The following is a 22,511-nucleotide window of genomic DNA, read 5'->3' as shown; positions in this document are numbered from 1 at the left end:
CAAACTGCGTGACAGGTGTAAAAGCTGTCAATCAAAACAGGGTGGCAGATTGATATGCAGAGGCATGGGGGAGAAGAATTTCACCAATAAAAGCTAGCTGCACCGGGAGATCTCTAACCTTTCCCCAGCTGTTTATGAAAACTTCATGTGTGAAATGTATCTCCATTTGGTGGAAGTTGCGGCCCTCTGGATTGGCTTGGGGAATGGAGTGTGTGCTGACTGTATACTAACACAGGCCATGTTATGGCTGTAACGAGACTCCCACAGCAGGCAAGGTGGCCCAAGTGGCAGCCAGCAGATGGATGCACTGAACATGGGACTCTTGGAATGGATGGATGTATGGAATAATGGATGGATGGATGAATGAAAAGATGGAATAACATGTGGGTGGATGGATCGAAGGATGGATGGATGGGATAACAGATGGATGGAAGAATGAATGGAAAGATGGATGGAAGAATAAATGGAAGGATGGATGTGTGATGGATGAATGGTTGGATGGATGAACAAATAGAAGGATGGATGGATGGATGTGGATGGATGGATGGAAGGATGTGCAGATTGATGGGATAACGGATGAATGGAAGGATGAATGTGTGATGGATGGATGGATGGATGGATGGAATAACAGATGGACAGAGGAATAGAAGAATGGTGATGGGTGGATGGATGGATGGATGGATGGATGTGATGGATGGATGGATGTGATGGATGGATGGATGGATGGATGGATGTGATGGATGGATGGATGGATGGATGGATGGATGGATGGATGGATGGATGGGTGGATGCTAGGATGGATGCATGGATAGGATGTGTGGATATGGATGACAACTATACTTCTCTCTCCCTAACAACTAAGCACTACCCACTGTCCTGGGCTTTGTTTTACGAATTATCTTAGCGCTAAGATTATCTAAGTGGATAGTTACCTTATGGACTAATGCGATCTTAGGGCTAAGATCACTTTATAAAACAGGGCCCTACCTAGACAGCCTAGAAAGCTGAGGTGTGTGTGTATATCCACTTTGTATGAACTCTAATTGGATGCAAGAATATAAATAAAAAATAATTACAATCAAGGGCCCAATTCACAACTTTTAAAGCAATATAGAATTGTCCTTGTAAGTCTTTTTGCATTGCACTGTGAGTGGGGACATAGTCCAGTGGTAAAGCGTTCACTTGATGTGTGGTCGGACTGGGATCGATTCCCGTCAGTGGATCCATTGTGCTATTTCTCGTTCCAGCCAGTGCTCCACAATGGTGTAACAAAGGCCGTGGTATGCACTATCCTGTCTGTGGGATGGTGCATATAAAAGATCCTTTGATGCTAATCGAAAGAGTAGCCCATGAAGTGACGACAGCGGGTTTTTTCTATATATATCTATGTGGTCCTTAACCATATGTCTGACGCCATATAACCGTAAATAAAATGTGTTGAGTGCATCGTTAAATAAAACATTTCCTTCTTCCTTCTGCACTGTGAGATCACAAACCTGAGAGAGTTAGTGAACTTGGCCTCAGGTCATGCAAGTCATTCTGTACACTGTTCTCTATGTGAAATGTTTATAGCTTTCGTTATAGGATCGAACATCATGAGCCTCTGTGGACCCATTCTCTGATTGGGTTCCCTCCCCCCCCCTCCCCCCCCTCCCTCCCCGTCTCAACCAGTGCCCTACGACTGGTATATCAAAGGCTGCGGTATGTGCTATCCTGTCTGTGCTGGAGCATATAAAAGATCCCTTGCTACTAATGGAAAACTGTAGCATGTTTCCTCTAAAGAGTACGAGACCAAATTACCAAGTGTTTCACACCCAATAGCCAATGATTTAATAAATCAATGTGCTCTAGTTGTGTCATTGAACAAAACAAACTTTTAACATGCACCAATAACTAATCAGGACATTTTACTGCATCCAGCTTTCGACACAAAAGTCCACGTTCAGCACATTCCAATAAAACTTCAGAAACAACCCTGGATACAGTTCAGTCCAAGTGACACGGCCTGCCCCAAATCTCTGGCAATGATTTCCTGCAGTTGTGTGTGTGTGTGTGTGTGTGTGTCTGTGTGTGTGCATGCCTGTATATCTCAAGCCCTGAGCAGAGATAAGAAGCATGTGCAGTGGGCTTGTTCCGCCCAGACAACTGATCCATTCCTCAATTAACACAGCCGGCCAGATTGAGAGATAAGGCCGGGGAAACACAGCCCGGCCCAGCTAGTGCCGGAAATTACCCTTCTCCAATTAACAATGGCAAAGATCCATCAACCATCAATTACAGCGTACATTAATGCGGAATGCATCAGACCGGGAGTTTAAAGTAATGAAGAACCGCTGTGAAGATTTGTAGATACTTGGCAATTTATGTGATAGCTTAGGTTTCTGCAGCATCATGGTAATGATCCCCCAGAGGGGTGTGTGTGCACGTGTTTGTGTGTGTGGGTGCGTGTGCGTGCATGTGTTTATATAAGACTGGGGAAGAGTGACAAGGGTCTGGCAATTACATAGCTGGTTAATTAACTTTGTTTTTAATAAAACATAACATACAAGGTTTGGGGTTTTTTTTTAACCTTAGTGAAGTTTTGTTTTTTTGTTTTTAATTACAGTTAATGTAAACAAGATAACCGAAAATCTTCTCTTTTTTCTTTTTTTTCTTTTTTTGTCGACTAATTTAATTATAAACTATTTTCACTCTGAATAATTTATTTTTGTCAATGAATATGATTTCTGACACATAACACACATAACTTACAACATATTAATTCCAGAATAATCTCAAAACAGAACAGTGCCAAATTTACTTTGTTTTCAATAAAATATAGCATACCAGGTTGGTTTTTTGGTAACTGGATTAATTTTTTAAAATTACACAAGACAACCGAAAATCTCTCTAGGATTAGGAACCATCTCTAGCAGTAAAAATCATTCATAATTGGCATCAGTATTTGTTAAACTCACAAGTATACAGCTAGTACAGAACAGTTTGAAATTCTGGAGGGTCCCACATCTCTACCTACCTGAATGGTTTAGGCCGTGATTCCACAAACACACACATTTTACAGAACTAAAATAGATTAATGTATAATCAAACCTGTGTTAAACAGCCACCAAAGGCAGTATCAAAAAATGGCCTTTAAAGACAGGTGGCTGCTTAATACAGGTTAGTTTATACATGTACAGTGAAACCCTTCTAAACCGGACACCCTTGGGACCAAGACAAATGTCTGGTTTAAGAGGGATCCAGTTTAGAAAGGTTAAGTTCTGTCCTGGTTTTTAGAAAGGGACTCTGTAAAGCGTCCGGTTTTTTGGGAATTCCAGTTTACAGAGGGTCCGGTCTTAAGAGATTTCACTGTACTACATTAGATGATTTGGGATAATATAAATGTGGCCTATGAACAGGTGGCTGCTTAATACAGATGGCTTAAGAGCAGGTTTGACTGTATTTAAAGGTCTACATTTATCAAAAACGTAATTCACTATTGTTTGGTATCTACGTATACCTTTTACAATATATATGAAGTATCAATAAAATACATTTTTAAACATTTACTCGTTTTTAATATATTCGCAATAAAAAGTTGTTTTTTCTCCCATCGCTTGCCAAAAAGCCTCTGAACTCCCAAGTGTCAAGTCACGTGACCCTGTGACGTGCTAACCGGCGTAACATGAATGAATGATTCGCAGCCTTTCAGTCATTTTACATGGAAGTGGAACACGTGTATGTTTAAAACACGAAAATGTTATTCTATTGAATTGAATTGTATGTTTGGAATATTATTGTGAAGATATCTTTCAAATGTGAAACATGGTAAAACCATTGTTCGGTGTATGGATGTACAAAAGCTGCAGTTAAAGGCAAACGAAGTTTGCATATTTTTCCGAAAGACAAACCGACATTGTTTGCACGGAAGCAGTTCTTAAACCGAACATGTATTGGAAAGGACCGTCAAGATGGGATTCTATTTGCAGTGACCACTTCACACCTGGAGATTACGACAATTATCTAAGATGGTTGATGGGAATGGTACCAAAACTTTTGTTAAAGAACTTGTCTGTTCCAAGCCTGTATCTGCCCTGTTCAGCCTATTTGCAGCCCGGAACCCGAACGTCGCCCGGAGACAAAAACAAAGCCCGAATGTTAATGCTGAGGTGTACATTGTTAATATTTGGCACAAAGATACACCTCAACACAATGCATTTATACATGTTAAAAAAAGAAATGTAGGAAAAATATTTTTTGGAAACAAAATTGTATTTTTCATGTTCATAACGATATCCCGAACATTGCCTGAAGACAAAAACAGATAGGCCTACCGAATGTTAATGCAGTTTTTTTTATAAAAAATATTTTTCCAACATTTATTGTTTTAACGTATACAGTCAGACCTTGTTACAACGACCGCCGTTACTGCGACATTTACACCAACCGACCACAAATTGTCGGGAACAAACGTACATCAGTGTTATTCTGTTCTTTACAACGGAATTCACACCTTCCGACACCGACAGAGTAAATTAGGAACAAACGTGCATCCGACGTCTGAAAACATTCGTTATCCCATCAATCTGCACATCCTTCCATCCAGCCGACTGTGTCACATGATGTCAAAGCTACCAATGTCTGCGAAATCTGTGGACATGTATTTGCATTTGCAAATAGGCCTTTAGTTAACCAATTAAAGGATTAACTTCGAACAATAAAATCTTCTATTTTCATATTTTGTAAACGAAACAGGTACCAATCATAGATGTCTGTAACCAAGTAATGATTAGACTGACGATGAATGCGCCTTGTTTAATATATTTAATTATGTTTTTTAAAAACATATTTAATGTATGTACGTGTATTTGTTGTTTTTAATAATAACTGCAATACATTAATTATTTAAATGCTATCCAGTCATCAGTTAATAGTAGTCTTTTTTCTAAAAAATATTTTTCCTACATTTATTTTTTTAACATATATAAATGCATCGTGTTGAGGTGAATCTTTGTGCCAAATATAAACAATGTACACATCGGCATTAACATTCGGGCTTTGTTTTTGTCACCGGGTGACGTCCAGGCAACGTGGTGCAAATAGGCTGACCGCATTTGGCTCGACGGATCATCATCGGTGTACTACGGTTCAAACTGATAGGGAAGTACTCCTAACGGATTTTCTCCTTTTTCCTCACCGATTGAGGTAGCATTAGATAATTGTGACAAGTCCGAAATGTCAAAACTAACGTCCGATAAGAATGAGCTATTTTTCGAAGAATCATTACATACTGTCGCCATGCTAACCTACTAATGAATGAGTGGAATTCACCTGATGCTACGTCACAGGTCAGATACGGGTCAAATCAACTGGATCAGTGTTTTTTCCCACGAGTGTTTTACAAAAAGTCACTTTATTAATAATTGGGGTGGTATTTTTGTTTTTTATAGTTAATAATGTAATCTTTAAGTATTTTTTATATATACTGTGTATTAATAATGTGCCATATTTCACAGTTTGCAGCAGTCAACACCATTAGTATGTCCTCGCTTGTTGTAATTTCTTATTTGTGTGTCTGTATGTGTATGTGTGGGGAGCGGGAGGGGGGAACTGTGGCCTATTTGTTATATACATTATAACGTTTCTGCAAATTATTGATGCCGAGATGTGATGGGCTTTTTTCGAAACCCATTCTCTACAGATGAAATGTTTATGAAATTGTGGTTAATAAGACATTTAAATTCACAATTTAAAACAAAAAGTGAGTTGAATTTATTTGGTAAGGTTACAGTAAACAATTTTTTTTTAATATATCCAATTTGGCTCAAATATTCAATTATTATAACGTTTATAGACTGTGCTTTTCAATTAAAATATATATTAAAATAGGAATATGTAAATTAGTAAGAGGATTTCAACAAAATTGCTGGAGATAGTGGTCATGTATCTATGTAAGAATTGAATAAATGTGGTATAAGATTTAATACATTTTAAATGGAGCTGCTCATTATTTAATATTTAATATAACACTGGCCATCATTAAATAAATTTGATATTATGCAGTTCTGGATATGGATGAAACATTTAACTTTCCAGGCACATCAAAGGATACAAATCCAAATATATCTAGCAAGCATAAATAATCATAAAAGAACTAAGTAAGCATAACTAATCTCAATCAATAAATTAGAGTAGTAATGCACTGTTAACAAAATGTAGAACTGAATATTAGTAATAAAAACAAATATACTAGTAAAAACACACATTTCATAATGTAACAGTTATGCTCTATTTTAAGTGCATAAATAAATAATGTCCTGTGTATCTAGAGACCATTATCAATTCCATTTAATCACATCAACCAGGGACACTTTTTTCTTTCTCACAAAAATAGATTTATTTTATTTATGATACAAGGGAGACAACTCATTCATATAAAATCAGGAAAGATACTTAATTACTTTCCTACTCATAATACTGAACACTGCTGATTTAACAAACACATGCTTACAAGATTGTGTACTTTGGTACAAACTGCTTATAAATAACAATGGAAACTTGACAACTATTCAGGAAAATTTTACTGGGAAGTAACAAAGTCAACAATACAGTTCTGATGTGGATTAAAATATCATCATTCTGTATAAAAGGCTCATATTTTAGCATGAAAGACCCACAGAGAAAATTCATGCCATTTTATTCTTGTCATTAAAGTATAAATATCTTTTATGTAGGTCACATTATGCTTTTCTCTGAGCTATGATACCATAGAAACAATAACGAAGATATGCCATCCATAATGACTTCTGCTGAACATCAATGATACATTAAAGTAACAAACCCTAGTTTTTAAACACTACAGCATATACTTCACTATTAGAGCCATTTTTTATAATTGAAGTAAAACATTATTCGTATTGTACTGTTTAAGATTATTCATTATCACACATCCAAAATGTTTCTGGTCATCCATGTACCACAAAACTAATTTTTTATATTTTAAGAAATGCATGTACCTCTGAAAGTAATGGTTATGGATATCACCTCTATATTTTTTAGGGTATTTCCCTGTTTCAACACCACAGACTTTTGCTTCACTCTATATTAACTTTATCCAAATGTGTTACAGGTTTGTGAATTACTCAAACTTAGTGTTAATTTTCATGGGTTGAAACTTAGTGCGACTTTCAGGTATCTAGAACTTAAAGAGTATTTTTACATGCCCCTATACCACTAAGGTTTCAGGCATTACATTTACTGACATAAACTGATTCTCTAAAATTTGAAATCTCATGGATGTGGGGGACGAATATCATGCTATTCCCAATATAACAACCTGTAATGATCACAAACAATTATCTCCAGGTAGTGACAGTGAGTCATAAGCATCAAACAAAAACAGGCGTTTCAAAATGGTCCTGAACATTGTAGGACACCCAGCTATTTCCTCCATCCACCTCAATTGTCTCCCCAATATACACCGATCACAGAAATGACTCAAAATTACACACAAGTGGAAATACACCAAAACACGAAAGAAGTCAACAGTGATGACCTTATATTCGAAAAGACGAATGCCCATAACCACTGACCAAACTGTTATAACTTGTACATTTGCTGTTATTAACAAACATCATCTTTCTTGGAATTGTCTGTCCTGGGTGCAGTTACCAATCAGTTTCCAAATTCTGATGGAGATTCGGTAAGAGTTTTGCATTTCGTCATTGATTTGCAAATAATAAACAATGATCCTTAAGAGGCTAACTAAACCATAAAATTTGGCACACATGGCAACCAATACATATTACCATGTGTGCTGAAGCTGTGGTATGAATTACCGTAGGTCACAGATTTTACTGATGGCAGGGGTTTTTTTTGCCAAAGAATACAAAATATTCGCATCAGTTGAACAGATGATTTTTTTGATTTTTTTTGTTATTTGTTGCAAAAGTTAGTGGTTTAAATTTGCTGCTGGTAAGCTCAAAATTGCCACAGCTGAAAATTTTGCCTATGTCACAAATTTTTCAAAACTGCTGTAGGTAACAAAAATTCTTAAGTGCAGCTCTGTAATAGCATTACTGACAAGATCTGTAACCTTCTGAAATTGAAGCAAATGAGTTTCCACTTTAATGACCAGTCTGTGTGAGGTGTCCACCACCAATGTAAATGCCATATGTGGTTAAATTCCTATATGCAGCATATCAAATGACATATACACCATGGATATAAATACTAAAACCCCTCATCCTTAAAGTAAATCAGAAAACACTTGGGGTTAAGCTGCTCATTTCAGACATAACAGGTAGCATCTATGACTACCCTAGTTCCAAACAAAAATATTCATGCTATTTTTAGTAGGGTCCAGCACAAGCTTCAAGCACAATTGTCGTTGGTACATTGATACTAGTTCAAATTAAATTACATGAATTTACTAGTCAGATGGAACACCATTTCACGATAACAAACACTGTCACATTTATTACCAATGGCAGGACTGGTAGCATTAGCACCATACCACCCTCCGCCGGTTACCGGCCCCGGTCGGACTGCTGGTGCTCCCTTGCACTTGCCAGTGCAGGCGGTCCCCCTCCAACCCACCCCACCCCTTTTCTGTCCTGGACGAAGGAGCCGGCCAAGGCTGGCACTTGTGCCCAGGACAGGCATACACTACAACAGCTTGCTCTGAATGTGCATGTTAAACACTCTGACCTGACCTGACCTGACCTGACCTGACCTGACCTGACCTGGTAGCATTAAATGACCTGTACGATCATGTCACAAATCACACAACTACTCACCATTCTGTCTTGGGCCACCTTTTCCTGCCTCTCCTCGTACGTCTGACTGGGTCCGAAGAACATCTCCTGTGCCTCGTCAAACGTGAAGTCAAGGCTGCCGTCGGCAACAAGAAAATGTCCGAACTGGCGGAGACAGCAGATTCGGAGGAATGTCTGTTCAAAGGAAGGAATGTTTTATTTAACGACACACTCAACACATTCTATTTACAGTTATATGGCGTCGGACATATGGTTAAGGACCACACAGATATTGAGGGAGGAAACCTGCTGTCGCCACTTCATGGGCTACTCTTTTCGATTAGCAGCAAGGGATATTTTATATGCACCATCCCATAGACAGGATAGCACATACCACGTCTTTGATGTACCAGTCGTGGTGCACTGGCTGGATCTGTTCAAAGAGTCAAGGGAATCAGAAATTAAATTTTGTAACTGAGTAAGACATTTTTAAAACAAACATCCATAATTTAGTGGTTTCCAACATTTTTCAAATTTGACTGAATTCAATCCATCATGCTCAAGTCTATTGGGTGCAACCACGATTGATATATCAAAGGACATGGTATGTGTTATCCTGTCTGTAGGATGGTGAATATAAAAGAACCCTTGCTACTAATGGAACAACGTAGCCTGACTGTGTATATGGGCTGGAAATTTAAAGTTTTAACTAGTTGTACTGGACTCTTTTTAGAGGACCACATACTCTTTATATTGTCATCTTATATATTATATCATATATCAGTGCTTCTGTGTTCTACCAAAAATCTCTCTCCTGTGTTATACAGACCTGGACCCATATTCACAAAAAAGTGTAAATTTATGTCTACGACTAGCACTTACGTATGCCGTAGATTTACGTTTACGTGCAAGAAGCACCTTATTCTCAAAGATGGTCGTAAATGTAAACATAACTTAGTTGGACGTAAATCTACGATTTAACATTCTCACTGGAGTAATTAATAAAAACACATTAGAAACGATGGCTACTGGGTAAATAACAAATGCGCAAAACGCAATTTTGTTTGTCGTCTGCTAACAATAACATTGCGAACAGTGAACCATGGCATTTTGGTATTGGTGGGGATCCGCGTTTTGGTACGAACTTGAGGACATTTCTTAAAAAGGAAAAGATAACTCAGGAGAAATTGGCCAAGTCGAAAACATCCGTTCGATCACGAACAAAAATATGTTCAATCCGTGGGCGTTCGCCATAGCAAACTGCTTCATTTATTGGAAATGCTGCTAGTTTCCGTAAATAATAGTAAATAACGGCGATCGTGCTTGATTTATTATATGTACACAACTTACGTGCAGCGTTAGTTGCAACCTGAGGCACTCTTATATTTACGTCCAACTTTACACGTAACTTACGTTTTCGTGGTTTCGTGAATAGCTCTTCAGTCGTAGATTTACGTTTACGTGTAAAACTAGGCTTACGATATTTTGTGAATATGGGTCCTGTTGTGTTTCGTTAAGTTTGGCTCTGTAAGTCACGTGGAAATTTAAACTTTCAACTATATTTTTACCAGACAATTTTTAGAAGATCACATACCCTTTATACTGTCACACCTATAAATGACTATAAATAAAAATATATCTCATGTGATATACACACCTCTTGTGTCTCAGTAAACTTGGCTCTTTTTGTGGGCTGGAAATTTAAACTTTCAACTAGTTGTTCCAGACATTTTTAGAGGACCACATACTCTTTATATTGTCATCTTATATATTATATCATATATCAGTGCTTCCGTGTTCTGCCAGAAAGAAATTTTTGGGTATGGTACTAGGAAATTGAATATTTACAATGTGTGTTCTGAAAGTGACTGCTGTTGATAGGGGGTTTGGGGGCCTCCCCCAGAAAAACAAATGGGTTAGGTTTAGCTTTAGGGTTAAGAAAATCATACAGTAATGATAAAAGCCATTAATGTTATCAAATGGTCAACTTAAAAAATAAAATCTGCAAAAACTTTTGGGTATGGCACCATATCCATTTTACCCTCTGGCCTGTATACACAAATCTCTTTGTGTGATATACAGACCTCTTGTGTGTCGGTGAGCTTGGCTCTGTACATGGGCTGGAAACTGATAGTGCTGTGCACGTGAGCCAGGGGAGGGAAGTGGCACAGATTGATGTCTTCTCGCAGCGGAAACATCTGATTCCAGTCCAGCTTCCGCGACTCCAGTATCACGTTCGTTAACTCGTCCGACCAGCACTGATCTAAAATATAACAATAGACGAAATCTGAGTATTGCTACATGACAAAAACCATCCAAACTCGAAAACCATTCTATTTTAAAATGGGGCATTTAAAAACTAAACGTTTTGAGCAAATAATAAAATATATATTTTAAAACAAAACTGTAACAATGCCGTGGAGTTTTTAATTCTCCACGGCACTTTTTTGCTTTTTCAATGACATGTTTTTTTTGCTGTGGGAATTTTCTTAATTGCAGGGGTTGTAATTATGTTTTTAGGATAATACAATGAATCATTAGTTACGCAGCATTCTACCATCACACACCGGCCTCGGTGGCATCGTGATTAGGCCGTTGGTATACAGGCTGGTAGGTACTGTGTTCGGATCCCAGTCGAGGCATGGGATTTTTAATCCAGATACCGACGCCAAACCCTGAGTGAGTGCTCCGTTAGGCTCAATGGGTAGGTGTAAACCACTTGCACTGACCAGTGATCCATAACTGGTTCAACAAAGGCCATGGTTTGTGCTATCCTGCCTATGGAAAGTGCAAATAAAAGATCCCTTGCTGCCTGTTGTAAAAGAGTAGCCTATGTGGCGACAGCGGGTTTCCTCTAAACAACAGTGTCAGAATGACCATATGTTTGACATTCAATAACCGATGGTAAGATAAAAAAATCAATGTGCTCTAGTGGCGTCGTTAAATAAAACAAACGTTACTTTTTTTCCTACCATCACAATGAATACCACTTTAATATATACTTAATACATGTGAAAAAAAAGAGATAAACAAGACTTCTACACCTTAAAATCAAGCCATTCAATAACTTAATAAGGTTTTCGGGAGCGGGTTAAAAAATGACAGATTCTTGCTACCCATTGGAATGTTTATGTAAACAAAAACGACATGTGATTATATGGAAAAAACTGTTATACATTTCATTACTTTAGTGAAAAGGTAAACATTAGGGGTTAACCAGCTCATTGCTAGTAACTGACTGTGAAATGTTTTTTTCCAAAAAATTATCTTTACTTACCATGCTGTGCGAGTTCCTTCTCGTAAGGGAAAGAGTTTAGTAAGACGGACATCCGACACCACAGAGCTTGGGAACTCTGAAACACAACAACAGTTTATATTTGTTTGTCATTTTTAATGAATTTATTGATATATAACAGCCACAACTTGTACAAAATTGTGCAGTGTAAAGAAGGAAGCTTCAGTCACGTGACCGGAACTGGGAACAGGAAGTAGAGGACTCACTGAAAGATTTTAAGCCATCTCATTGGCTGTTGGGGTGTTTGGACCAGTCTATTAATATAGGGGGAAAATGTCATTTGTTGAGGTCAGGCTAAGGTGAAAAGAAATTGTGTGGTGTAATAAAGCAACTTTACACTAGATTTGTGACGGTTATAAATCGATAAATTCATAAAACATTTACAAACAATTCTGATAATCATAACAAATTCAACGTATTAAGTTACAAATACACACAAATAAATGTTCTAATGTCTTTTCAATGACCTCTTTTACATAATAACAACTCATTATTTGAGGCTTATTGAAGGATAACATTCAGTTTTTCCCCAACGTCATCCAGTCAAAACAGAGTAAACTGTATAACAGCGGAAAGTTTGTAAATAATGTTTAAAATACACATAAATAAACTTCCAATTGATTCAACTGTAATTATGTGAAATTTTTGCAATGGGATGGATGAACAGTTTGTTGTGGACCAACCGCCATCCCAGGTTGTTCTTAGATGTGAGGTTTGATGGTCCTGTATGCATTTGTATGCAAGATATGGTTCAGACAAGGATTTACTGTTATGTGTAGTAGACCGTGAAAAGGAGGTCACAGTGACCTAGTAATAGTATGCGACACACCACCATCCCATGTTGTTCCTACAAGTGAGGTTTGATCGTTCTGTATGCATCTGTATGCAAGATATGGTCTGGACAACAAAAAGTTAACAGACGGATGGACAGACGGACAAAGCCATACCATAGATGGGCATATAAAAATGTAGTGGATTTCTTCTCTATGACTGTTTCAAGATGACCGACCATATGTTTGACATCCAAAAGCCGACGATGAATAAATCAATGTGCTCTAGTGGTGTTGTTAAACAAAACTAAACTACATAAATACCTGTGCACAGGTGCTGATGATGCTGGGGTGACACTTCATCCAGTCACACATGAGTTTGGCGGTTGGCATCAGCCCTTCCTCCTGAACCACACTGATCAGTCGCTGTAGTCGCAGCTGATCCAGTTCCAACCTGCAGAAACGGAATGAAGTAAGATATCAGTGTTCGAGATTAACGGTATCCCGATATCCCGGGGATACCAGAATTTAATTTTGGATAACAGACTTCAATAACCTAGTATCCCACCAGGATACCATATAATGTTGTGGTTTTTTTGTAATCCTACCTTTTTATTTTTCGCTGAAACAATGAAAGTCATCATTTACTGGTGAAGTCAAGTAACAGTGTCGTCCAAGTTAGTTACGATAGTATTTATGAATTTCATTTAAGTGGAATACTAAATTCTCAGGTGCGATACCAGATTTTGAAATGTTAGTATCCAACTGGGATACTGCCCAACAATTTTAATTTCGAACACTGAAGTAAGTACCTTGTAGGAATTAGATGGTGTCAGTTAAAAGAATTTGCATCTGAACAGGCCCCATATGCATGAACAAGGCTGAGCACTCACTCACTCAAACTCAATTATGCTTACTAAAATATATATAACATAATTATATAACAAGGGACGGGATGTAGCCCAGTGGTAAGGCACTCGCTTGATGTGCGGTCAATGTGGGATCGATCCCTATCGGTGGGTCCATTGGGTTATTTCTCGTTCCAGCCAGTGCACCACGACTGGTATATCAAAGGCCATGGTATGTACCATCCTATCTGTGGGATGGTACATATAAAAGATCACTTGCTGCTAATCAAAAAGAGTAGCCCATTTTAATGTGGCGAAGCTTTGTAATAATATAGCTAATTTTTTATTTGAATGACGTCAGTATTCCAATGACGTCACTTTGCATCTTACAATAACATTAACCTGGGACATAACCTCTCAGAAACGATCTCCAACATATGTTGTATACGATTTTGATGCACAACAGTGATCTCCTACACGGGTGTGTAAGAAAAATAGATCTCAACTGTGCCCACTGCTACAGCACTGTATACTGTGTATGTAAGAAAAGTAAAAAATACTTACTTGTCGGCATTGCTGCTGGACGACTGGTCATCATCGGCCTCGTTCTCCGTCACTCCCGAATGCTCTAAAAACAAAAAATGCATTCAATTACCTGTCAGGCCTTTTTTACATGACATGATGGCAGTTGCTCTCCCTCGCCTCATCCTCGCACAAAGATGAAAAGTGTCGACTGTTCCCAAACTCTCCTTTTATTTGTCAACTTTCTTATTTGTTTTTATCCTGCTTATTGTTCAGACATGTAGAACATCTCATATTTAATGCCATAGCTCATTTAACACCCTGTTGGTCCGTGTTTTTACTTTGGTGCCAGACTGTATATTGATGCATATCACGCCGTTTGATGTGACCAGTCAAGCGTTGTTAACTCTCTGCCACATTCATTTCAGTAATGCCAGAAATTTATAACTTTCATTTTAACATAACAACACATTATCAACTACTTTACAATATCACATTTTTAATTAAACACAATTATTTTGTTTATATTATTACCAGATATAGTATATAAAAATATTGCGATTAGAACCAAGTGTATAATTCAGAATGTTTCCAAATGAATGCAGAACATGGCGAACGTTATGAAATAAATGTTCACTTTGCCTATTTTGATAAAACTTCTCCCCTTTCTTCTGCGAAGGAAGAAGTAAATTATAGATTAGGGCCTGCATCTCTTCATATTTTGGATTTTTTAAACTGGAATTATTATCACCTGCTTTTTGCTAACAGAATGATCTGCACTTTATTTAATTACATGACATTTCATTCAGGCACAAAAGATTGTAGTCAAGCCCATTGCCTTTCATTCTGTAATCACTATTATTCTCCTGTTTATCTATCAATAACGTCAGGCATATTAGTTTATCCTACAATCATCCTTTCATACTTCTGTTTATTATATGAATTATGTCAGCTTCTTAGTTCCTTGTATTTGTGAATTATGCCAGGCACACTACATTCAATCCTGCAGTCACTCTTTCATCCTTCTGTTTACTTTGTAAATTAAGCCAGGTACATTACACTTTATCCTGCAATCACTCTTTCTTCCTTCTGTGAAATATATTTACATTAGTTTATCCTGCAATCACTCTTTCATCCTTCTGTGCAATATGACAGGCACATTACATTTTATCCTGCAACCACTCTTTCATCCTTCTGTGCAATATGACAGGCACATTACATTTTATCCTGCAACCACTCTTTCATCCTTCTGTGCTATATGACAGGCACATTACATTTTATCCTGCAATCACTCTTTCATCCTTCTGTGCAATATGACAGGCACATTACATTTTATCCTGCAATCACTCTTTCATCCTTCTGTGCAATATGACAGGCACATTACATTTTATCGTGCAACCACTCTTTCATCCTTCTGTGCTATATGACAGGCACATTACATTTTATCCTGCAATCACTCTTTCATCCTTCTGTGCAATATGACAGGCACATTACATTTTATCCTGCAATCACTCTTTCATCTTTCTGTGCAATATGACAGGTACATTACATTTTATCCTGCAATCACTCTTTCATCCTTCTGTGCAATATGATAGGTACATTACATTTTATCCTGCAATCACATTTTATCCTGCAATCACTCTTTCATCCTTCTGTGCAATATGACACACACATTACACTTTATCCTGCAATCACTCTTTAATTAGTTTTTTGTCAATTAGACAGGTGGGGTGGCAATTATATGAAAGAACAAGTGAAGACTTACAACTGCTATTTAGATCAAGATAAATATTAGGATATTGTGAAAAGATTATTGCCAAATTAATTGGATTGGATTAGATAACATATTAACGTCCTATATCCAATTAAGATTCAAGCACGTCTCTCCCGGGCACAATCTCTGACTTAGCTGGGTCCAGGACAGAAGGGTGGGGGTGGGGTGGGGGGTGGGGGGGGGTGCTGAATTGGAAATGGACAGAATTTTGGAATAGCAATTATTGAAAAAGATATATATATTTTTTATAATTAAAATTAATTAATTAATAATGGTGTAACTAAGACCAAACAAAGGAAAGGTAACCAATATTTTGTTTTCCATCACCTCGGTGCAATGTTTACTCACCTGTGTCCGTGCATCCCCAAACTGTTTCTGTGTCGGTTTCAATGTCAAAGTTGACCAGCTTACGAGTGATCTCGGCAACATGCTTCGCTTCAGACGATGAAGAAAAACCTAAAATGAGGGAATACTAATTAACACTGTTATGAGAGACTGGACAGGTGACCAGCTTACGAGTGATCTCGGCAACATGCTTCGCTTCAGACGATGAAGAAAAACCTAAAATGAGGGAATACTAATTAACACTGTTATGAGAGACTGGACAGTTGACCAGCTTACGAGTGATCTCGGCAACATGCTTCGCTTCAGACGATGAAGAAAAACCTAAAATGAGGGAATACTAATTAACACTGTTATGAGAGACTGGACAGTTGACCAGTTTACGAGTGATCTCGGCAACATGCTTCGCTTCAGACGATGAAGAAAAACCTAAAATGAGGGAATACTAATTAACACTGTTATGAGAGACTGGACAGTTGACCAGTTTACGAGTGATCTCGGCAACATGCTTCGCTTCAGACGATGAAGAAAAACCTAAAATGAGGGAATACTAATTAACACTGTTATGAGAGACTGGACAGTTGACCAGTTTACGAGTGATCTCGGCAACATGCTTCGCTTCAGACGATGAAGAAAAACCTAAAATGAGGGAATACTAATTAACACTGTTATGAAAGACTGGACAGGAAGGAAAAGAAGGAAATGGTTTATTTAATGACGCACTCAACACATTTTATTTACGGTTATATGGTGTCAGACATATGGTTAAGGACCACATAGATATTGAGGGAGGAAACCCGCTGTCACCACTTCATGGGCTACTCTTTTCGGTTAGCACCATCTCATAGACAGCATAGCACATACCATTTCCTTTGATGTACCAGTCGTGGTTTGCTGGCTGGATTGATCCTAAACTGACCGCGCATCAAGCGAGCGCTTTACCGCTGGGCTACGTCTCGCCCCGTAATGAAAGGAATGCCTCTTTAATGACACACTGGCACATTTTAAACTATGGCTAGTTGGTAATGTTTTGCTGGGTTTTGGGGTTGTTTTTTTAAATCCTCACTTTATTAAACAGTAAGGCATTTTTGGTAATTTTATTGAAATGTTGAATGTGAATTGTAAACTTATTCTAGGGTGTTCAGGCATAGGTCTGGGTGAGCAAACATTTTTGCCAAATTATCTATTAAACTTCAAAAATTGGAAAACCCAGTTATTTTCAATTCTTCCACGAAATGTTTTTGATAACACTAAAAATTAAATTTTGCAATTATTTTTAAAATTTATAATTCGCGAGTGGAAGAGTAGGCCTGGATGTTGTTAAACATTTGTTTGTTTTGTTCACTCGCCTATTCATTCATTCATTCCAGTATGTGTCAACTTATAAGTTCTGAGAAAACTATGATTGTTTTAATAGCTAGAGTTACCATCTTAACATTAATGCAGGACTAGCTCTGCTACACCACAAATTCTCCAATTGAGAAATTTAATAAAAATTGGTGAATAAATTTTATTTCTAATTTGGTGAAAAAATATCATGTAATAATTGATATTTTGTTGGAAAATAACTGTGGGTTTCACATTTTTGGAGATAATTTGGCGAACCATTCTACTCACCCAGAGCTAGCCCTGCTAATGTTTGTGTTGTTTCTATTTAGCTGTGTTGGTAATTAGTGTTTTATTATAGCCTAACCTGGTGGGACAGGTACGTCCTTCCTGGCCTGTATAATATCCTTAGCATTCTCGAACTCGGCAATATCATTTTCAAACTGAGACGAATTCTGCAGATTGAACGACAAGTCCTGTCCTAGAAACATCATCGACGTCGAGAACAGCTCGGAAGAAAGAGAGGCCAAATTCTCACTAGAACTGCCCTCGTTCCAGCCCGACCCGTTCACGGGGTTCGAACCCTGCGCTGCGAACTTGGAGTTGTTGTTCATCTGACAGTGGCCAGGGGCCCGGGTCTTCGTAGGTCGTTGTTCTACAGACTCGGAAAAGCCAGAGGGCGGGTCGTGATTTTCTGTGAGTGCGTCCGAGTCCGAGTCGGATTCGTCAAAGAATGTTACGAGGTCGTCCTCCGAGCCATCGGAAAATACTTCACCATCGTCCAAATCTTCATTTCCTGAAGAACAAATATATATGTCAAGGTTATCTTAAAGGCACATATCCTAATTTGAAAGTAATAAAAAAAAATTAACATTATACATTACAATATCTTGCTTAACCCTTACAAAGCGTGACAGCACACAATTAACTTAATTACATTGTGGATGTGACAGCATGCCATTATTATAATGACGAAAGGCTTAGTCTATGAGTCAATTCAGCACACCCTGTCCATTGCCAAATTAGCTAGTTGCAAATTTTTATTACAAAAATGGTACAATATTTAGACTTTAACTGATCATATGGTTTTTTTTAATTAACCACATTTTAAGAATTTTTAAAGAAAGATTCTATATACCTGAAAATTGGCCAATCCAAAATCTGTTCCAGTGTGAGCCCTGCATGAAAATGTGTTAAGTGTTTTTGGTTGTCCAGATGTTTGTAGTCAGGGGCATAATGTGATCTGGACCTGGGGGGGTTCGTACATAAACCAAGTGGACCCTTTTTCTATTTTGTTTTTGCACCACCAGAAACTCTTTATGTATAAACCTGTATGTTTTAGTTCTGAAAGCGGACCATTTGGTTCAGCCGACGCCCCTGGTAGTAAATGCAAATGCATTTTTATACAAAAACAGTCAAATATTTTTCTATTTATGTTAGTAAAAAAAAAAAAAAGTAATTTTGTTTTTAAAATCTCAGACCTTAATTCCCGAGATTCGTACTTTTTCTAACACTAGCTGACAACGAGCGTTAGCTGAAGAGTATATTTCAAGTCACAGAATCCATGCCACTTTCTCTTTAGTAGGTCAACATAGTAGGTCATATTAGCCTCACCTTCACTAAGATCATTCTCCGAGGACAGGTCCGACCCTTCACTGCTGTCACTGTGTTGCCTTCTGCGACGTCTTCGCATATTACGCAAACGACCATGTGTAGATTTCTGTAACAAACATCACATGACTGAATGTAACTATATTATGTGATAATAACATTCCCAATTAGATGTAATGAGTAACAAGTATTGTTTTAATAACCACTAATAATCAAGGACATAAAAAAAGTGCATACCTGATAATGAATCTATAGTCCTTCCCATCAGGGAATGTTGTTTTTTTACTGTGGTATGTACTACAACTTATTTCTGAGCAGACTGTTTTCTAAATTGGGTGCCAAAAATAGTGAGTTTTTTTTATATTTCCAAACCACTTTTATTTTTCTTATTACGCCAAATTAAATAGAGGATAATAAACGAGATACCAGTTATTATCAAATTTATGTCCCAAGTGAAATAATTTTCAATTGTCACGAGCTTTAGCGAGTGACAAATGTAAATTATTTCACGAGGGACATAAATTTGATAATAATTGGTGCCGAGTTTGTTATTCTATTTATTACCCGAGTTATTTTTTCTCTGAAAGCCTTTATTTTCAACACACATGCACGTACATGTATAGAAAGGATATAAACCACTTTATGCACTGTTCTCAGTATTGCTATAACTTTGTAATTTAATCACATTCATAGATCATTTTCAAAAACAAAAGTTGTCTTTATTATTACTATTGCATTAAAATTACATTTTGTTGTAAATTTAACACCCAAAACAAACAGCCGTAAACGCAAACTCTTTAAACTACATGACGTCATTGTGTGTGTTTACTAAATCGTGATGTCATATTCAGTACCGACAAGGTCTTTGGTTTGTAACTGTCAAATCCTCCAATAGTATTGTTCGTTAGACATGATTTTTATTTTCCCCGTTATAAGTGCCTGCTGGGGTAATAAACTGAAATAAGTTACAAAAAACAATGTTAGAATTTTCTTTTAATACATCAGTATTTTATAAATACTTTTAAAAACACCAAATTTACCCATTTAGACAAAATATATAAAACCTACTACTATGTTACTGACAGAATTACACAAAAACTAATGTCAAATACAAAAAAAAAGAGCACACACAAAAATTAATAGCTATTTTGGATCGCGGAAGCGGAAACTGTCAACCAGTACATATTTTTAAAAATATTTTGTGCTTGAGATGAACCTTGGATTCCTTGTCATCATCCCTGCCATCTTTCTCCTTCCCCTGAGCCTTTACTCCATTCCTCTGATCCGCCTCCGGTCGGTCATCTTCTCCATCCGTCGATGATGAACTTGCGTCATTCTCGTTAGTAGCATTGTTAGCTAAATAAAATTAAAAGACATATATGATAGGTGTGACAACATTAACAGGCCCACTTGAGGACAAAGATGTACTTTTTTTTTGCACTACTCTAGATATTATTGTCTGTGCACCCAATAGTTAAAGTTTGTTTTGTTTAAAGACACCACTAGAGCACACTGATTTAATAATCATCAGCTATGATGTCAAACATTTGGTAATTTTGACACAGTCTTACAGAGGAAACCTGGTAAATTTTTCTATTAGTAGCAAGGGATCAATTATATGTACCATACCCCCAGACAGGATAACACATACCACAGCCTTTGATATACTAGTTGTGGTGCACTGGCAACAACAACACATAGCCCAAATGGCTCATCAACAGGGATCGATCCTAGACTGACCGTGCATTAAGTAAGCGTTTTACCAATGGACTACATCCCACCCGTATCTTTTAAAAAAGAATATTTTTGTTTTAAAAAGAAATACTTGTCAAGAGTATGGGAAAACAACAGACTGGGTGATTCTTTTCTCTCTTTTTTTTTTTGAAGGGTGGGGGGAATGTCTGTGTGTGATTTTATTAGTTAGAGATCAGAATAAGCATAACAAAAACAAATATGCTTCATGTGGAAATTTGTTTGTTTTTTGTGTTTTTTTGGGGGGCTACTATGGTGGTTACGTTCATGCCTTATTACTGTATTTATTGCATGACTGTTTAAAATATTATTAAACATAGTCGAACCATGTATTAATATAATAAAGAGTTTTTAATATTATCAATAAAAATCAATCATGATCATAGAATGTGTCAAAATGTATATGAAAATAAGGTCCTTGTTAAAAACAATATCCCGATTCAACTAGTCATGTGCCTGCCTGCCTGCCTGTTATTTAGCTAACAATGCTACTAACGAGAATGACGCAAGTTCATCATCGACGGATGGAGAAGACGACCGACCGGAGGCGGATCAGAGGAATGGAGTAAAGGCTTGTAAAAGGTTCAGTCTGGTGGAAAAACTTTGCTTAGGGAATATGTTGAGTATCTTATCTATCTAACAAGATGTGTAATAACAACTTAGCCGAGATACCGGCAAGACTTCCTTATTTTCCCCCGAAAAAATTTGTAAAATATGTTAGGGTTAATTATATATCTTAGCACAATGTTGTTTTTAGTGCTTAATGCATCACTGAATTAATTAATTAATACCCAAAGGGTAAGAAATTTTACCAGACAAAGTACAGCTTGATATTGGCAAGACTTCCTTATTCCCCACCCCTAACAAAACTTGATATTTTTAGGGTTAGGTTAGTGTAGAGTTAGTTATATTTCTTACCACTATGTCGATTTTAGTGCCTAATGCAACACTGAGTTAATGGCAAGACTTCCTTATTTCCCCCTCTAACAAAACTTGATATATTTTAGGATTAGGTTAGGGTAAGAGTTATATTTCTTAGCACTATGTCGTTTTTAGTGCCTAATGCAAATTGAGTTAATGGCAAGACTTCCTTATTCCCCCCCCCCCCAAAAAAAACAATATATTTTAGGGTTATATATCTTAGCACTACATAAATTTTAGTGCCTAATGCAACACTGAGTTAATTAATTAATACCCCAAATCGGAAGAAATACTGAATTCTTTTTGAGAATTTACCAGCCAGAGTACAGCTTGTCTGAAGCAGCTTGTTTGGGTTCTCCTTCTCGTACAGGGCTCCCTGCAGACGAACGACCATGTGGTTGACGATATGAGAGAACAGTGCCAGCAGAAACGCCATGGCAGCAGACACCTGATGGGAACCTGAAATAAAAAAAAATTAAATTAAAAAATGAATGGACGATAAGATGGATGGATGGATGGATGGATGGATGCATGGATGGTTATAATAGGATGATGGATGTATGATGCGTGGGTGGGTAGACGGACAGATGGACTAATGGGTTTGGGTGGGTATGG

General features: G+C 37.4%; 1 protein-coding gene across 1 annotated transcript in view; it reads right to left on the bottom strand.

Annotated features, from left to right (window-relative positions):
• Nucleotides 1-22,511, bottom strand: part of LOC121386188 (protein SMG5-like) — a 74,278-nt gene that overhangs the window by 34,133 nt on the left and 17,634 nt on the right. The window contains exons 11-20 of the mRNA XM_041517023.1: nucleotides 22,212-22,355; nucleotides 20,440-20,579; nucleotides 19,227-19,332; nucleotides 17,980-18,408; nucleotides 16,293-16,400; nucleotides 14,213-14,276; nucleotides 13,125-13,254; nucleotides 12,013-12,088; nucleotides 10,820-10,998; nucleotides 8,778-8,930 (exon numbers count right to left, since the gene is read on the bottom strand). Coding sequence (XP_041372957.1) covers nucleotides 8,778-8,930; nucleotides 10,820-10,998; nucleotides 12,013-12,088; nucleotides 13,125-13,254; nucleotides 14,213-14,276; nucleotides 16,293-16,400; nucleotides 17,980-18,408; nucleotides 19,227-19,332; nucleotides 20,440-20,579; nucleotides 22,212-22,355 — 1,529 coding nt within the window. The remainder of the gene's footprint in view (nucleotides 1-8,777; nucleotides 8,931-10,819; nucleotides 10,999-12,012; nucleotides 12,089-13,124; nucleotides 13,255-14,212; nucleotides 14,277-16,292; nucleotides 16,401-17,979; nucleotides 18,409-19,226; nucleotides 19,333-20,439; nucleotides 20,580-22,211; nucleotides 22,356-22,511) is intronic.

This window comes from Gigantopelta aegis, chromosome 2 (genome assembly GCF_016097555.1).
Source record: "Gigantopelta aegis isolate Gae_Host chromosome 2, Gae_host_genome, whole genome shotgun sequence".
Lineage (NCBI taxonomy): Eukaryota > Metazoa > Mollusca > Gastropoda > Neomphalida > Peltospiridae > Gigantopelta > Gigantopelta aegis.
The sequence above is the reverse complement of the archived record's forward strand: the minus strand, read 5'-3'. Positions and strand labels throughout refer to the sequence as shown.